General features: G+C 41.9%; 1 protein-coding gene across 3 annotated transcripts in view; it reads right to left on the bottom strand.

Moving 5' to 3' along the window:
• The window catches only part of LOC135196922 (meiosis-specific nuclear structural protein 1-like), a 508419-nt gene that overhangs the window by 325183 nt on the left and 163236 nt on the right, over positions 1–20000 (bottom strand). For all 3 annotated transcript variants that reach the window (XM_064223758.1, XM_064223759.1, XM_064223757.1), the window contains exon 4: positions 14738–14856. In XM_064223758.1, the coding sequence (XP_064079828.1) occupies positions 14738–14856 (119 nt within the window). The remainder of the gene's footprint in view (positions 1–14737; positions 14857–20000) is intronic.

The raw sequence follows: 20000 nt of genomic DNA, 5'->3' as shown, positions 1-20000 counted from the left end.
TTATTCCGGTAGTCCACGTAACATAATGGACCTAAGGACTCAGCACTTGTTGTTTTCAAACTTCCCTATTAAGAAGTCCGAAGTCCGCCTATCGGGCATCGAAAATCATGAACTAAGTGTCGTAGGTGTAAATCAGGTTCAGTTAAAGGTGGGTAAGCATACGCTTACTGATACCTTTATAGTTGCACAACATTAATATGTATCCAGTTGTAATTGTAGGATATCCATCTATGTGCATTAAAAACATTGTTCTAACTCCTGCAAAGAATGGCGTGTTTATCAAAGGGAAATTCTTCAAATCTTCAAACACATTAAAATCCATTTTGGACAAAAAGGTGACAGACAGCCAAACAGTAACGTACATTGAAGAACCAATTACTTGTCTCATGAACCATGATATTATCCAGGCCACCCAACATAATTCTCGTAAACCCGTACTGGCAACCTACACGCAATCTCTCGAACCGAATACACCCTTGTATCTCTCAGTGCGCTTTAGGAAAACTTTCCCAGGATCAGAAAGCTTAATTCTTCCAGACACTCTGAAAATTAAGACTTTCCGTAACACAAGCATTGCACATTGTTGTCTCAGCATCAGGTCAATATTGAAGTCTGTAACCACTTGAATACTGATTTAGTAATCAAACAAAATCAGCATATCTTAAATATTGAAGTGTATAAATACCGCATTCTTACCATCGCTGAAATTAATCCCGCTCAACCCACTGCCGATGAGTCCCTCTTACAATCAATCAAAAGCAAAATCGATGCAGATATCCAAGATAAGGGGATCAGACAGAAATTTTTTGAACTTTTGTCTAAATATCACTATGTCTCTTCCGATAGCGAGGGATCTCTAGGAAAAACAGGTGTCTCTGAACACCACATACGGTTAAAGGACAAGAATAGTTATTTATGTACCCTCTTACCGTCTTCCTATGAAATTTCAAAACGAAATCAATGAAGAAGTAGATAAAATGTTAGAAGAAGGGGTTATTAGGAAGTCAAACAGTCCTTACAACTTTAATTGTTGTGCCATAAAATGATCGAACTTGGGAAATTTATGTAGATTTCCATCGCTTAAACGAGGAAATGATTCCTGATCATTTTCCGGTGCCATGTACCGACGATATCTTATCCCTGTTAGGTCAGAATCAGTTCTTCACTTCGTTGGATTTACTCAAAGGATTTCACCAGATACCCTTAGATAAAGAAAGCACACCTTACACTGCCCTTAGCACATCCAGGGGGCACTATGAATTTTTGCGTATGCCTTTTGGCTTATGTTGCGCCCCAATCACATTTACCAGAATTATTAATATAGTGTTTGGTGACTTGCTAGGTGAAATTCTTCATGCCTATATGGATGATCTTGTAATTTTTTCTAATACCTTAGAAGAGCACTTGCATAAACTTGAACTGGTTCCCCAGAGATTAAGACAACACAATTTAAGAGTAAAAATTTCCAAGTGCGAGTTCTTCAAGATTGAACAAGCCTATTTAGACTTTACAGTATCTTGTCAAGGTCTTAAAGTGGTCCACGATAGGGTGTCGGCTATCCTTAACTTTCCGGTACCTACTAACGTTAAGGGCGTACAAAAATTTCTAGGGTGTTCGGGTTACTATAGGCGCTTTGTGCGCAACTACTCACTAATCGCAGCTCCTGTAACTGATCTTACGAAGAAAGGAGCAGATTTTATATGGTCTGAAACACACCAACAGGCGTTTGATACCTTGAAAGAGAAATTGTGCAGCTCGCCTATCTTAAAATTTCCTGATTTCAGTAAGGAATTCTTTATCGCAACTGACGCCTCAGATCAGGGGGTAGAAGGGGTACTACTTCAGCAATATGATAAACAGCTTTTCCCGATAGCTTTTTATTCACATAAACTGAAGGCTTCTGAAAGTAAATACACAGAAATAGACAAGGAAGGGCTAGCTATCATTAATTCATTAGTACATTTCAAATTCAAAATCTATGGTTATCCTGGTAAAGTCCTTACTCACCATAAGCCCCTCACCGACTTCTTCAAAGGCTTTGATCACAGGCCCAAAAGAACTTGGTGGCATATGATCATTCAGGACTTTGGTGCGAAGATAGGATTATTACCTGGGAAAGCAAAGATCATCGCTGACGCATTATCCCGCAACCCAGCATCAACATGCTCAGAACCATTAGCTGAATTAGAAGATATTGAAACACCCGTACAAACCGTTAAAATAGCGTTCGAACAAGAAAATTCACTGAACTGGTACAGACTGAACAAAGGAAAGACCCTCAGTTAAGTAAAATAATAGATGTTTTGAACAGAAATCCTAAAGAAAAAAAATATGATATTGTTATGATACAATAAAGTTTGTTCATACTTACCTGGCAGATATATATATATATATAGCTGTATTCTCTGAGGTCAGACAGAATTTCGAAACTCCCGGCACACGCAGTGGTCGGCCAGGTGGTTAGTACCCATTCCCGCCGCTGGGAGGCGGGTATCAGGAACCATTCCCATTTTCTATTCATATTTTCTAGTGCCACTGTCCCCTGAGGGGAGGTGGGTGGGTACTTGATTATATATATATCTGCCAGGTAAGTATGAACAAACTTTATTGTTTCATAACAATATCATTTTGTTCATGACACTTACCTGCCAGATATATATATATAGCTGAATCCCACCATTGGAGGTGGGAAGGGACAGAATAGAATGATTTTGGAAACAAATTACATGCAGATGACTGACATCTTGGTTCCTTACCTGTTAGCATAGCTGACTTCGTGATTACTGTCACCCAAGTCTGCCTTTACTTTACTAGTCTCCAGCAAGGTAGTGACCTGTATAGCTGGTGATTTCTAGATGATCTGTCAACGGGAGCGTGACCACAATGCGACTAGACCATATTGACCATACTCTGAGGGCAACGAAGCATAAAACCACCACCTGACCTAGCCTAGCGAAAGTTAATCCCCTAAACTTTTTAGGCTAAAGAAAGGGAAGTTCGCCTTAAGCGGCCGAGCCTACAACCATAAAACCATTACCATAAATTAAAAGCACACCTATCCATTTTCTATAAGATAGGATTCGTGCTGCTTTCCGCCCCCAAGATTGTGTCTGCGGCAATGTATGGTCCAAGCGAGCAGCAGTTCTCATATGCCGTCTTCACATCCCTGAGGTAGTGTGAAGCGAACACAGAGTTGCTTCGCCAAAATGTGGCACTCAGTATGTCACTGAGTGCCATATTCCTCTGAAATGCCACCGAAGTTGCTACAGCTCTAACCTCGTGAGCATTAACCTTCAGAAGTTTAAGATCACCATCTGAACATGAAGAATGGGCCTCCCTGATGGTGCTTCTTAAAAAGAACGCCATGGCGTTCTTCGACATTGGTAAGTCTGGCCTTTTTACGGAACACCACAGACTGTCCGACGGGCCTCTACATTGCTTGGTTCTTTCCAGATAAAATTTGAGAGGCCTGACAGGGCACATGACTCTCTCTGGTTCTCGTCCCACGATCTCCGTTAACCCCTTGATATCAAAGGTCTTGGGCCAAGGGTTGGAAGGATTTTCGTTCTTTGCCAGAAAGGAAGGACTCAGGGAACACACTGCATCGTGTCCTCTGAAACCCACATGCTTACTAATGGCTTGTATCTCACTAACCCTCTTTGCCATGGCTAGAGCGGTTAGGAAAACAGCCTTTCTTGTTAAGTCCTTTAAAGAGGCAGCATGCAAAGGTTCGAAAGGACCTGACATTAAAAATTTCAGAACTATATCCAAGTTCCAAGACGGAGTCTTAAGTTGCGGTATTTTTGCTGTTTCAAAGGACCTCAAAAGATCGTGAAGATCCCTATTGTTGGTCAAGTCTAGACCTCTGTGCCGGAAAACAGTTGCTAACATGCTTTTGTACCCTCTGATCGTTGGGACCGCAAGCTTATCCACATTCCTTAGATGAAGGAGGAAATCAGCGATCTGGTTCACAGAGGTCTTGGAGGAGGAAATGCCTTTCCATCTACACCATCTCCTAAAGACAGCCGATTTCGACTGGAAAACAGCTCGAGAGGAAGCTCTTCTAGCGTCGGCAATAGCTCTTGCCACCGCTCTTGAAAATCCTCTCGCTCTGGCCAACTTTTCGATAGTCTTAATGCAGTCAGACTCAGAGCGGAGAGGTTTCTGTGATACTTCTCGAAGTGGGGCTGTCCGAGTAGATAGATTCTTTCTGGTAGAGTCCTTGGGAAGTCGACCAGAAAGGACATGACCTCCGTGAACAAATCGCTTGAAGGCCAAAATGGGGCTATCAGGGTCATTCTCACTCCTTCCGACGCTGCGAACTTCCTGATCACTTCTCCCAGGAGTTTGAATGGTGGAAAGGCGTAGACGTCCATCCCAGTCCAGTCCCATAGAATGGTGTTTATAGCTACAGCTCCTGGGTCTAGAACAGGGGAGCAGTAAACAGGAAGCCTCTTCGTATTCGATGTCGCGAATAGATCCACTAATGGGCGTCCCCAAAGTCTCCACAACTCCTGGCAGACCTCTAGATGTAGAGTCCATTCTGTTGCAAGCAGTTGATTTCAACGGCTGAGAAGGTCCGCACGGACGTTTTGGACCCTTGAAATGAATCTTCTCAATATCATTATGTTTCTCTCTTTCGCCCAAAGCAGGATCTCTCTCGATATCTTGAACAGGGATCGAGAGTGCGTTTCCCCCTGCTTCTTGATATAAGCAAGAGCCGTGGTGTTGTCTGAATTGATCTGAACAATTCGGCCCATAAGTTGTCCCTCGAAGAATTGAAGAACCAACCGAATTGCCTCCAGTTCTTTGAGGTTTATGTGCCAAGCCCTCTGCTCCCCTCTCCAGAGGCCTGACACTTCCTTCTTCCCCAGTGTTGCTCCCCAGCCCGTCATGGACGCGTCTGAGAACAACACTAGGTCGGGGCTCTGCAGATCGAGGGACAATCCTTCCGAAAGTTTGACTGGGTCAAGCCACCACTTCAGGTGGTCCTTGACCGACTGCGATATTGTCAAAGTCTCTTCTAAATTTTCTTTGTTTTCCCAGTTTTCTGACAGGAAAAACTGGAGCGGCCTGAGGTGCAACTTTCCCAGGGAAACAAACTTCTCCAGTGAAGAAATGGTCCCCAGCAGACTCATCCATTCCTTCGCCGAGCATGTCTCCTTCCCTAAGAAGGCTGACACTTTTTCTAAGCATTTCTGCCGACGTTCTAGAGATGGAAAAGCTCGAAAAGCCGCTGAATCCATTTGAATCCCCAGATACACGATGGACTGTGTAGGGGTCAGATGGGACTTTTCAAAGTTGACTAAAAGGCCCAGGGCCTTCGTCAGCTGCAACGTCGTATGAAGGTCCTCCAAACACCTTGCCTCCGACGACGACCTGATGAGCCAATCGTCTAGGTAGAGTGAAACTCTTATCTTCGAGAGATGAAGCCACTTCGCTACGTTCCTCATGAGAAGTGTGAAGACCATAGGAGCCGTACTTAGGCCGAAGCAGAGAGCTCTGAACTGGAAGACCTGTCCCTTCAACACAAACCTCAGGAACTTCCTGGACCGAGGATGGATCGGGACATGGAAATATGCGTCTTGGAGGTCCAAAGACACCATCCAGTCCCCTGGTCTTAAGGCTCCCATAACAGACTGAGACGTTTCCATCTTGAATTTCTCTTTTCTTACGAAAAGGTTCAGCCTGCTGACGTCCAGGACAGGTCTCCATCCCCCAGACTGCTTCAGAACCAGGAATAACCTGTTGTAGAAGCCTGGGGAATCCAATAATAGAACCCGTTCTACGACTCTCTTTTCTAACATTTGATCGAGGAGATCGAGCAGGATCTGTTGCCTTGGCGGTTGGTAAGACGGCGACAGGTCTATGGGCTTCGCACTCAAAGGAAGAACAGAGAGGAAAGGAATCTTGTAGCCTCTCTCGATTATCTCGAGGGACCAGGTGTCCGTCCCTCTTACTCTCCAAGCCTCTGCGAATAACGAAAGTCTCGCTCCGACCGGTGTCTGAAGGGCAGAGACGTCATTTCTTTCCTCTAGGTTTTGAGGGAGTCTTTCCTCTAGGTTGTGAGGGAGTCTTACCTCTCGTGAAGCCCCTTCCTCTAGAGGTAGCTCTAGAGGGAGCTCTGCCACGAAAGGACTGAAACTTCTTCTTAGGCGCTTGATCGACTCGGGTAGAAGATTGAGCCGCAGGACGTCTGGATGACTGAGACATAAGGTCCTGTGTAGCTTTCTCTTGAAGGTTCACAGACAAATCTTTCACCATGTTTTGAGGGAAGATATGAGAAGAAAAGGGGGTGAATAATAATTCCGCCTTCTGTGCAGGAAACACTGACTTAGCGACAAAACTACAGTACAGTGCACGTTTCTTCAGGATCCCAGTAGCGAAGTGGGATGCCAGTTCGTCGGAACCATCCCTCACTGCCTTATCCATGCACGACAGGACACTTGATAATTCTTCTAAGGAAATAGAGTCCGGGCTCCTAGACTGCAGGCTAGAGCACCCAAGCACCAGTCCAAGAAGTTAAAAACTTCCGTCTTGTAAATGCCTTTAAGGTGGTGATCCATTTCTGACATTGTCCATGCCACTTTAGCCAATGACAGGTAAGATCTCCTCGGCGCATCAACTAGATTGGAGAAATCTCCTTGAGCAGAAGAAGGAAGCCTCAATCCTGCTTCTTCTCCGGTCTCGTACCAGATTCCAGCTCTTCCGCTTAGTTTCGCTGGTGGTAGTGCAAAGGAAGTCTTGCCCTTAGTCTTTCTGGATTCCATCCAATCATGCATTCTCTTAAATGCTCTTTTAGTAGAGAGTGACATGGCTATTTTAACAAAGCCAGGTGCCTTCCTTGTCTTCGAAGAGGTCAGTTGAGACGGCGGAGAGAGAGGGACTGGAGCCTGAAACTTGTCAGAGAACAAGTCTTTCAGAAGGCGAGTCAACGTTTTATAATCTGACGATGATGACTCTGAAGGCTCTTCTTCATCGGCAGGGCGAGATTCACTTGAAGACTCTCCTTCTTCCCTGGGAATAGCAGAAGGGTCCTCTGAAGCCCGGGAAGTAACTAAACCTCGAGGTCCCGTTCGTAAAAGGGAGCCTCTCTCTGAAGGAGGGATAGACGAGGAAATTCGCTTCTGTTTCGTTGTCACCTTCGAGTCCTTATAAGTTTCCTGTAAAGAAACTCCCTGCGTAGCATCCTTCTGCTGAAAAGCGTCTTGAAGAGCAGAGCGCCTATCTTGAATAGCATTATGTTCAGTATCCAATTGGGTGTCCTGATGTGTAGGACGCTTAGCGTTATCCAAAGCATCCTTATTACCGTCCTGAAGAGCGTCCAGACGTAAGGGGAGTCGAGCGCCTGCAAAGGCAACTTCGCGAGTTTTCTGTCGAGCGTCCCGATGAGAATGACGTCCCGCGTCTTCCTGGTAAAAATCTTGAATTGAAGGACGGTCATGATACGGAGAACATCGATCGTAAATCGGACGTCAAAAGTCACGATAGTCTCGAGATCTTTTACGTTTAAAATCATCTTGGAGTACGTCTCGAGGAAAGATTTCCAATTCTCGAGAAGCGTCCAGAAAAGATCCCCGACGTTGGTTAGCCTCGCGCCAATATTGAAGTGCTCGAGGGTCCTCCTCCGAGAACCGACGAACGTCGTCATGACGAGTCTTCTGAAGGTTCTCGACCTCCTTACAAAGGCGACGGCCGCCTGTGCGACATCTAGCGCCTCTGTCACTTTCATCTCTTCTAGAAACTTTCTCACAGGGAACGCTTTTGCGTTCCCGGTTGAGTTGACGTCCTCTAGAAGGCGACGAAGTAGGGGAGGTCGAAGAACGAGGAGAAGACAAAGGAGACTGCTTGGATTTCTTAACAGGTAACCAAAGATCCTTTCTCCGACGGGGTTCTTCCTTTCTTCTTGCGAAAAACGAAGTCAATTGTTGACGCAAAGCTACAAGTCTCTCCTTGGACGGAGAGGATCCACGGTCAGGAGAAGGACTCATCCTGTGAGAAGACGATGGATGAGGGGACGCCCTCTCCTTTCTCTCAGGAATAAACTCAGGACAATCTGAGTACTCAAAAGCGTCCTCTTCTGAAGACATCTTGAATCTCTTCTGTGGAGTAATGTCCTCGAAATGTTCAGGAGAGGACAAAAGTGCAGGTCGAGAAGAGAGCGGGAAAGACGACAGCCGCCTGTGCGACATCTTGCGTCTTTACCGCTCTCACCTTGAGAGGCCCTCCAAGAACTCCAATCCCAGTGAGGGGAAGACGCCTCGGAGGACGAAAAGCACTCTCTCAGAATTCGTGCCCGTGCACGATCTTTGGCAGCCTGGGATGCGTCTACAGGTCCTGCCGAAGGGACGCCAGACCGGTGGTTAGTTCCCGTAACCCTCCTTCGGCTTTCGACTTGTCCATTCCCTAGGTCCTGGGAGTCAGACAGAGGTCTAGGCCTAGAGGCGAAATGGGACTGATCTGACGCCCCTTCCACAACACTAGGGGCACTGACACTATCACTACACTTCACGTTTGATTGGAGCGAGAGCACTTTCGATTCTAGGGTCCGCATCGATTCCATAATTATAACAAGGGCATTCCCTTCTGTAGATACCACTTCCTTGCCCGGGGGCAATATTACAGGATTAGGTGCAACAACATCTACAGTTAGGTTAGACTGAGGTAAATTACTACCCTGACTTTTAACAGAAGCACTCCTGGAGGAAGACCTCCTGATTCTATCACGTTCAAGCTTTCGTACGTAAGAATCATAAATCTTCCAATCCTTATCATTTAAACTCCCGCACTCCTTACATCTATCATTCATTAAACAAACATGCCCTCTACATCTCGTGCATACAGTGTGAGGATCTACTGAAGCTTTCGGTAGCCTCACCTTACAATCTTGCACACTACACACCCTGAAACTAGTAGAACTAGTTCCAGACATCTTAATCAAAGAAAAGTCAAAGCCAAAATCCAAATTCAAACCACAATCGCATATGCCAAGCCAACAATCCAGTCAAAAAACCAAAAGACAATCAGGATACTCAAGGCAAAAGAAGTTTTCAAAATCCTAGGCGGAGGTACTGGAAACAGTTGTTTACAGTACTGGCGACAGAGAAAATCTGAATAGAAAATGGGAATGGTTCCTGATACCCGCCTCCCAGCGGCGGGAATGGGTACTAACCACCTGGCCGACCACTGCGTGTGCCGGGAGTTTTGAAATTCTGTCGGACTTCAGAGAATACAGCTATATATATATATATCTGGCAGGTAAGTGTCATGAACAAAACTTATAATATTTGCAACAGAATTACATAATCAAGGATAATATTCTGTGTAGATCCGTGACGTGGAAAACCCGAAGTACACCGCAGGCGACCAACGACCATGTAGTACAGTGGTCCCCCAGTATTCGCGGGGGGATGCGTACCAGACCAGCACCCCCCCCCCCCTATACCCCCCCCCCCCCCTCCCCCCCCCCCCCCCCCCCCCCCCCCCGTGAATAGTTAGAACCGGCGAATGTTTGGAACCCCTATGAAAATGCTAAAAACAGCCTATTTTGTTAGTTAAAACTCAAGAAAAACCCACTACAAATTTTCATACTTGGTTTTTTTAATAGTTTTATCACAAAAAGTGCATTTTATGATGAAATTCATCAAAAAAACCAGGAATTTGTGGATATTTATCATAGAAAAATACCGCGAATGAGCGAATTTTCCGCGAATAATGCGGGGAAACGTTCCCCAGAGAAATCCGCGAATGTGTGAGTCCGCGAATCTGGAGAACGCGAATACGGGGGGTCCACTGTAGTACCAATCTCTCTTATACCGACTGTCCTAAATTGGTTGCATTACAACCACCTACACAGTCATCCTGGGTTCTCTATCATATCACAGAAAGCAAAATCATAATTCTACTGGTCTACGATGATTGCAGATATAAAGAAACATATAAACAATTGTCACACTTGCCATGAAAACAAAGGGCACACTAATACACCTGTCAGCCTTGGAGCCTACCCCGTGCCAAACAAACCTTTTGAACGGGTACACTTAGATTTATTAACAGGGTTTTACAAGTCTGACAGAGGAAATCAGCACCTCTTAGTGTTAATTGATGCCTTGACCAGATACACAGAATGAATACCTTTGAAAAACAAAACTGCAATTGAATGCACAAGAAAATTTTATGAATGTTGTATTTGTAAACAGAATTGGACACATGATAATCTCCAACTCTGATGGAGAATTCAATAACCACTTTCATAACTCCTTGTGCAAATTCCTAGGCATAAAGAAAATCAATACCATGATTTATCACCCTGAATCGAATGGGTTAGTAGAATGGTTGAATAGGAAAGTGTTAAATGTCCTACGGATCACACTAGGGGGTATGAACCCCAATTGGGATATCTCAATCCCTGCAGTCTTAAGCACTCTTAACCACAGCTACCACACTTCTATCAAAATGTCGCCACATGAAGCACTATACGGCACACCCACTAGGACCCCCTTTTACATTCTTACACCCACAAACAATTTATCCAATCCTTTAAAGGATATCATGAATGCTAGTGTAAGCAGGTTCAATATACTTAGTAAGAATTTTGAAGAAGCTCAAATAATCATGAAAAATAATCACAATAAAACTGCCAAACAAACAAAACCATATGCAGTAGGTGATCTAATCTATATACAAATATACGTATGTAAGGGTCTGAACTATAAACTAACGCCTAAATTCGAAGGACCATTTATCATCCTTGAACTGCTAACAGCAAATAGGGTGAAAGTTCAGAGCGTAGATAAACCTACTGATCTCAGGACCGTTCCTATATCACAAGTCCGATGTTAATCTTTTAAGGGTTGTATGGGAAGAAAGAAAGGAATATATATATATATATATATATATATATATATTATTATATATATATAATATATATATATATATATAATATATATATAATATAAAATAAAATTATGATAACCTTGAATATACAAAACTTGTGTGAAAATATATCTTATTATAGAGCATTTTTATCTGTATACCATTTTATTCCATGTGATGGTTAATTTTAAACATTATTAATTACATATAATTGGCTATTTGCAGGTTCCAACATGCAGCTTGTCTTGTTTGTATTGGTACTGATTTTTCAGGCATTTTTCTCATGTGGGACTGGTTCCAAAACAAAAAGTATTCAGTTTAATCATGGCTCAATCATTGAAAGAACCGAAGATCTCTTCCTTACGTCAAGTAACATTGTATTAGAAGTTGATATGCAAGCTATTTTCTTGCCAGAAAATGATGTTATCCATTTGAAATCCAACTTATCTTGATTTGCTGAGTCACTGAATCAACTGCAAAGAACCTACTTTCCCTCAAGCGATGAACACCTACTTGCTCATACCTTGGGTATCGCTGAGTTAATGTCCTTTGATTTGCAGAATAAGACAGCTGAAACAGTGTGTTTAGCACGAGACCTCATGTGGACCGTTCCCCACACCAGTGTAGAAAGACACAACCCCTTTATATTCGGTTCTGTAGCAGGCTTAGGTTTAAGTATCTCTAATCGTCTTTAAATTAACGATCAGAATAAGAGAACTGAAATATTACAGCACGAACATGAATTAATTTTTTCTGAACTTCGTAAACAACTAGAATCAATTAACGAGCTTATGATGTTAGTAGCTTAAATCATATCCAAGACGTGCAATCTTTGCTCGCAACTTTAGCATATTACAATACGAAGATGGATCATATATATACTAAGATTTCTCATTTCATTAAAAAATCCAAAGATCATGTGGAAGCAATAACCCTCACAACCAAAGAAGTCATGTTGCCGCACTTGTTACCTATCAAAGACTTAACATTAACCATAGAGAATGTGCATGACAAACTCAAGTTATATTCCTTAGTTAGAAGCACATAAGATTGAGTTCTATTATAGCCTAATCTCAGTTAGTGTAGAACATTATAGAATCATGATTAATATCCCTTTTGATCCTTCTGATGCATGGGAATCCTATAAAGTAATTCCATTTCCTACTTACATGTCAAATAGCTTATTACCAGTAATATTGAATCTGTCTGGCTATGTATTAATTTCCCCTAATAAGGAAACTTTTACGGTCATCAGCGACCTAGAATCGTTCGCTAATTGCTACACAGCCATGGATAAAAAGGTTTGCATGGCTGACTCCTTTGAATTCTGGAATATTTCCAAGGATTCATATGAGTTAGATCTAGCATTCAATGGAACTTTGCCCCATACGTGAGAACACTGCTTGGATCACCTGTATCCTTATGACAAGTATAAGTTCGCTCACAGGCTGAACAATAGAACCTGGCTGAGATTCTCCCTAGAGAAATTTTGAGTCTCCTGCCCAAATGGATCAGCTACGGAATCTCATCTCTTCATTGCTACCGATGGCTGCAGTGGAGCAATGGCCAACTACACCGTCCACGGGATAAGCACAATCATCTGGGAGAAGTCCTATCTCACTAATATGACATGGGACACCACCCACATCGCAGAACTTCCCCTGCCCTGTAACCGCAATGTAGCCAAGCAGCCGAGGCATTTAGCTACTATGAATCTGGTCCACCCCGCTTACACTCCTAATGAGGAACTTAGATACTACGCACTGCTAGCCATAGTCTTGTTGACAGTGGCAATTACAATCACTGTGAACGTATTCGCTTGGCACAGGGTAAGGAGCACAAAGGAAGCCCACAAACAGAACGTCATAGCTCGCCAAGACAATCTTCCCTATGTCCTGAAGAACTGGGACTTCCTCGTCGTATGAATTTGGCCACTTCACATAGTTGCTGATTTGTTTTGGAACTGGGATGTGTGTGAAAAGTGGATCAGAATTATGGTTAGTTTGTAAGGTAGAGAGGCTCATTAACAATGCATTCCCTGTATCATTCTATCAAAATGATAATCTAATAGCACGCACCTACCTGAAGTATATATAATTTAAACAATGAATCAACATAGCAGTGCATTTGCAAGCACCAGGAACATATATCAAAGTGTACATGTAACTTTAATCACATTTATCTTTAATCACTACATATATAGGCCTTATATTGATCTCTCACAAGGTACCATTAATTTTAGTTCTTATAACCTTATGCTAATACATGTAATTTTTGTGTGTCATGTAACTACCAGAAATGCATTAGTATTTCTAATTGATTAATTACCTTCATGACTTGCATTTATATAAGTATATCAATATAACATATATATAACCTTTTGGATTTAAATCCACTAAAATAGAATTATTATATATCCCTACATTTTTTTCTCTTAGCATATGTATCATGTATCATTAGTACTTACCTTATAACCATGCTTTATCATTATTATTGATTGCATTATCATAATTCTTTGTTGATGCATTAATCAATTATTCACTATTTGAATAATCATTATCTTGAATTATCTTATTTTTTAAATAATACTCGCACACATGCTGTTGAAGCGCATTTCCTGACCAGACTGACCTTATTTTGTTGTCATGACTGAGCGATATGTAATAAGTATATCAATTCCATGATAAAAAGAAATGCAATACATTCCTTAGAGTAAAAGCATAACTCCGAATCAGGTCACAGGTCGACGAGGAAAGAATTGCCCAAATATATCAGTCACAGGATGCTCGGGAAGGCTACACATGCAAAACAAAACATGCGAACAAAAACCACTTCCTGCTCTGGGAACCTACTTTTGCTCCCACGAGAACTCTGATGAGTAAGTTTAACCTAAAAAGAGGTGTTTGTTCGTGCAAACGTATCTTTTGTTAGGTTTTGTAACCTATTACACTGTACATAACTCTGTAAGGCTTCACTTCTTCTTCGTCCTCCAACTATCTCAGATACATTAACACTCTCTTCTGAAAAGTCTATCTCAAGATGCAACTGCTCAGATAATATACATATTTTGCCTACTTTCGTGTTTCCCCCGACATCCTTCGAATGTACCAAGATGAAGAAAGAAAATTAAAGAGTGTATCCTTCCTGCCTTCAGAAAGAGAGAGAGAGAGAGAGAGAGAGAGAGAGAGAGAGAGAGAGAGAGAGAGAGAGAGAGAGAGAGAGAGAGATTGTCAACATCCCCCAACACACTGCTGTTTGCATTCGCAAATTTTTAAGTACAAACTGAGGACTGTGTAAGGACACTTTAACTCACAAGTGAGTCCAGTCCTTTTTACACATCTAATAATCTCCACACTTGTTGCTCTTCTCTTCCTGCCTGTCAAAGCTCATCTTTTACAGACCCATTTAGTTAAGCCCTTCCACAACACAAATTTTCCCCTCGAGCAATCATTACATCAGCAATAAAAGTTTGACAATACCTAGGAAACATCTCTGGCCAAAAGATTCTATGAAATGCTAGGAAAACACAAATAAAAAAGGTGAATGCAATAAAATGAGTATAGGAAACATATACAGTGAAAAACAATATACTATCCAAGCAATTCACATGGGAAGTGATACAAGGAACTACCTTAGTGGAGTTAAGTCTTATTTTAGTTAGTAACTACTACTTAGCTAATTTTAGGAAGTTAAGCAACAACTTACTGGTCTGCACCCACCAGACATTAAGGCCTGTTATTCCTAGAATCCTGAATAATGTACTGTAGACATTTCTTAGGAGGAAACACCACTGAACAAATCATAGAAAACAGCAAATACTGTACAGACTACCAGACTAAATATGCAGTATTCCTTGACTTACTTCTCTTTTGCAGTTCTCATTTCTCTGTCCTCATCTACCTCTGACAGCATCTCAACAGTCCTCTCTGCCTGTAATTGAGCTTTTACAGCTTCCTTTTCAGCAATTTGTTCTTGAAGCATCTGGAAATTTTATCAAAACAGAGGTTCTTGTGTAGGAATTTGATAAATGATGGTTAGTGAACTGTAAATTTAACAGATAGGAGTTACACAGTTTCTATACTCAGAATAATCGAGTGCACTGAATTCGGATAACACAAAACACTTAGCAGCCTAGCCTATACTAAAAATATTCACTTGCCTTACTTAAAAGAAGACATAGGATAACTCAGGACACTGTACACTTGGATAAAAGCTAATTCTTCTCACCCAAGCTGCAAAAGAAAGAATTAAAGCAACACAACCTGTCCTAAAACTTAAATGATACTAGACTGATTTATAACAGAAAAGGAAAATATTTCAATGTTTCAAAATCAAATTTAATTAATTCAATAAAGTAACAATTCTATCGAATTTTTATTAAATAAACTAGTCTAGGGGACCATGAGTAGGTTCAACCTAGCCTAGCTTGAAAACTTGGTTTGACTTACATGGGGACCTCAGTCCTCCGCTTGTAAGCAGATACAGTAAACCTTATTCAATACATATAAATGGACTTCAAGTCTTTATAATAATCACTCAACTAACCATTGCACAAAACTTGGCAGAGATAGAAATTGAAGTATTTACTAAATCTAGGCTATCCTAAAGCTTAGGTATAGGTACCTTACCGTCAGTTTCGGTTCACCTAAATTGGCCTAATAGACTATGGCATAAAATTATTAGCATAATTGATAAAAGAAGGCTTATCTGCCATGCTGTAAGGCTGAAAAATGACTAATACTCCAGGCTGGCTTAGCCTATGTATATTCTTGGAATAGTACTCTTAGCCAAGGGAGGGCCTCAAAATCACATCACTCGAGACAATGCCTCTTCCAAGCTTAGTCTTCCCTCCAAACCTGCTGCTACTTCCGGCAACGTATTATAACCTACGTCTTTTGTTTTGTTTTGAAAAGTTCTCTTCAGCCTTATGTTAGTAAATTACTCAAGCAAAAGGAATAATGGGGGAAAACGAGGCCCAACAGAAAAGTTATAAATGAAAATAACAACCACCAATTACAAAAAACAAAAAAAGGGAGGGAAAAGAGAAACAAATTATCTTCAACGTAATTTTCGTTCATAACAAACAATCCTGAACAGACTGCTCACTTACGAGGATTACTCACACCAACACTGAACGACAATACAACAACCTGATACGTACAACTAAATACTTACTAGCAATAGTTAACACCAATTACAAAACCAAACTAAAACAAAAAAGAAGTTGTGGAAACAAACTTGTATGATGAAACATTTCACAGCAACCTTCTAACTTATGATACATAGAAGACTACTACTATAGGTATGTAATCTTTATCAACAGGTCTTTGGCATTCAGGATCAGTCAGTTTCAGGAAAGACAACTTGTATACTATATTTGAAACCTAATTTTTCTTTTTTTATTTCTGCAAATAATAATGCATAGGACCATCACGTGAATCAGGTCAGAATATCAGGGCACCTTGGCCTGTGTTGGTCAGCTATATTACCCTGGCCTATGAATTTTGCTTGATTCCACCGTGGGAACATAGCTTCCAAGAGGTCAGTAAATATACAAAAGCAAGCAGATGGGAAAAACAAGGAAAATCAGCAGCAAAAAATTATTTTGCAACATAACCCTACATTTCTAATTCTTTCCCTTTATTTTTTGTATGATTAGTTTTCATTCATGACCAAATTCACTTTTGAAGCTTTCTAGATTCTTAGGTGAATGAACAGAGAGAGAATTTTCCTTTATAGTGGATGGTAGTTAGTAAAGAAGGCTATTGAAGGAACAGTACTGATTCCCTATTGCTTCAGAGGAAGAATATTCTGTTTGGGCTGGTGGTTTGAATGCATGAATAATATCTATGCTATAACACCATGCACTGGGGTACTTTCAACTGCTAAGAGCTTAATTAAGGCAGTGAAAAGAGGGAGTCAGAGAGGTTAGAAGGTTGGTTCAGCTAGGGGCCGAAAGGATGCTGCACACCTTTAAGTACTGCTTACAGTAAGCTAGTGCTTTGGTAATTTGCATTTCCTAGTTAACTTCTTCTTGAACGACGTTATGTTGCATGGCCTCCAACTCCTTCAGGTCATCCGTCGTAAGCTCCTCTTGGTGCTCCTCGAGAAGGTCGTTGATGTCGTCTCGTCGACGACCAGCCATGGACTGCCAAGTGCAACGATCTCGTCAAGATCTTGGGTTGGGAAACAGTCTTCGGGATCGTCAACTGTTTCTGACCTTTTTGCTAGCACCAGCTTGCGCCCAACGTCGAATCCCTCGAAGTCTTGGCGGATACGGCAGGCGGGCCAGAGTTTCCTACACGAGAAATTCAAGGTTCGCCTCGAAAAAACCCCTCCGCAAGTTGGTCGATGAGTCGGATGCAAATGACGATGTCGAAATGCTCCTTCCAAAATTGACGCAAGGTGAGGTTTGTGGTATCGGTGTTGTCGAAACATCTCTTGAAAAGATGTTTCGTGTACAGCTTCTTAAAGTTCGCTATCACTTGCTGGTCCATGGGCTGGAGGAGAGGGGTGGTGTTGGGCGGAAGAAAAAGAATCTTGACGAAGGAATACTCAGCTAGGATATCTTCCTTGAGGCCAGGAGGGTGGGGAGGGGCATTGTCCAACACCAGCAGACATTTCAGGGGGAGGCGCTTCTCTTCCAAAAATTTCTTCACTGTCGGGCCGAAACACAGATTTACCCACTCCGTGAACACAAAAGCCTCGTTACCCAGGCTTTTGCATTAGCCCTCCACATCACTGGAAGCTTCTCCTTCAGCACTTTGTGGGCCTTGAAGGCTCGAGGAGTCTCGGAATGATACACCAGTAGGGGCTTCACCTTAGCAATCCCCACTGGTGTTTGAACAAAGTGCGAGCATAAGCCTGTCTTTCATAGGCTTATGCCCGGGTAGCTTCTTCTCTTCCTCCGTGATGTACGTCCGACGAGGCATTATTTTCCAAAAAAAGGCCAGTCTCATCACAATTGAAGACTTGCTGAGAACTGTAGCCTTCCTTGGTCATCATCTCGTCGAAAGTTTTCTTAAATGCTTCGGCCGCTTTAATGTCCGAGCTGGCAGCCTCCCCATGACGCACCACCGAATGGATGCCAGTCCGTTTACGGAATTTCTCAAACCAGCCATGCGAAGCCTTGAACTCTGGGGTTTGCGTTGAAGTCCCTTCCCCTCCGTCGTCTTCCGCCTGCGCAATCAAATCGCCGAAAATAGCACTGGCCTTATGGGCGATTGCTGTCTCCGTTACCATATCGCCAGCGATTTCTTTGTCTTTTATCCAGACGAAGAGCAGCCGCTCCATCTCGTCGTGCACGTGGCTCCTCTTGCTGGACAAAATAGTGATGCCCTTCGACGGTGTAGCTGCTTTGATGGCATCCTTCTGTTTAAGGATGGTGCCTACTGTCGACGGATTGCGGCCGTATTCCTTTGCGATCACACTCAATCACATACCAGCTTCATACTTCTTGATGACCTCCATCTTTGTCTCCTAAGAGAGCATGCGCTTCTTTCCGTGAATTTCAACTTTCTTGGGACCCATGAATACGTTATCTTGTACGTAATTTACGTATAAGTAACACAATAAAGTTTTCGCACAACACGATAGATAATAGTACTGCAACGAAATCACTAACGAATTTACATTGCTAAACGAAATCGTTGGACCGAACGAATGCCGTGTGCGTACGATAAAGATGTTGGTATGAAGAGGCCGAGATAGGTACGCCACCACGTATATGTATAAGATGCATGATGGGAGGGATGCTGTCCAATAGGAGAGAAGGATTTCATGGTGGTGACTAGCATCAGGAACCAATGGGAGAGCAGGAGGATGGTGGCGAGTCTACTAGTACTAAGATGGCGGTGCGCGGCGCGAGTTTCAAAATTGTTATCCGGGCGAATCTCGGACTTTCAAAAACCTTTCGTATCTTAAAAACTTTTCGTATGGAGAGCCGTTAAATTTTTCGCATTGGCTTTCGTATCTCGAGTTTTTCGTAAGTTGAGCCTTTCGTATCTCGAGGTACTACTGTGCATGGTGTTCTTTGATGAGTAAGCCTATAGCTCTCCCACTTTCTACTCTGTAGTATTTTTTAGTTTACTTTCTTGTTAATTTACACAACTTTTATGATCTCAATTTACTCACCATGCAGCAAATTAAGATTTTGTGGTTTGGAACTTACTTGGATCTTCTTCTAATATTTTCCACATTTTTCAAATTTACAAGTTAGATGGATGTAAATTGAAGGCTAATGGCATCTTTCCAAGAAGCCTAAAAAAATTCACCAGTACTAAGGTTGTTTCCTGAGATCATTCCTGAGATAAGACTCAAATAAGAACCATATATGAAGGTCCTTTAATGCCTTCTCAAAGCAAGAAAGATTTTGCTTATTCGCTGAATTGATATCCACATGGTATTAGAACAACATATGTCAGCTTTTCTTGAAACAACAATAAACCAATCTAACTGAGGGTACTGAGGGCAATAAATGAAAGCAGGTTCATGTACAGACAGATGCCCAGGTGAAAACAAGAATAACTCCTTAGAGGTATACCCTCAGTCACTTGCAATAAAAATTCTACTGACTATGAACATTAGTGTCTGTCTATAAATTGCTTTCTTTAATCTAGTGATAAACTGCTCAAAAAGTTACCAAACTACACACACTTGGAATGGTGTTCAACAAGGGATAGATTAGATGCCAGATTGAATTCTGGAGTAGTGGTTGGAGGAGAAAAGAGGTCAACTATAAGATGACATTTTGTCTGGAATCACTACTGCTATTAGTCAACTCTACTCTTCCAACATTGATAGAATCAATGCCCCCTTATCAGGAAATGCACTTGTTCCCAAATATTTTGTACCAGGGTCATATTTAGGGGATGTCTGATCACAACTAAAAATATTTGGGAAAAATGATGAAAGCAAAGGGAGCGTTCAAATCTTTGTTGTGCACATAAGGAAACTAATGTGTAAAGAACTTGTCAGGCTATTTAGTGTAGTGTCACAAAAGGAAAAAAACAATAACTAGGGAGAGATGTACTGGCCAATTCTAAAAGGAACCTGTAAAATCCTCTAGTATGTTAATAAGTTAATCGGTTCTTTTCCTTGCACCATCTGCATTTATCAGTTATTGT

This window comes from Macrobrachium nipponense, chromosome 18 (genome assembly GCF_015104395.2).
Source record: "Macrobrachium nipponense isolate FS-2020 chromosome 18, ASM1510439v2, whole genome shotgun sequence".
NCBI classification, from domain to species: Eukaryota; Metazoa; Arthropoda; class Malacostraca; order Decapoda; family Palaemonidae; genus Macrobrachium; species Macrobrachium nipponense.
The sequence above is the reverse complement of the archived record's forward strand: the minus strand, read 5'-3'. Positions and strand labels throughout refer to the sequence as shown.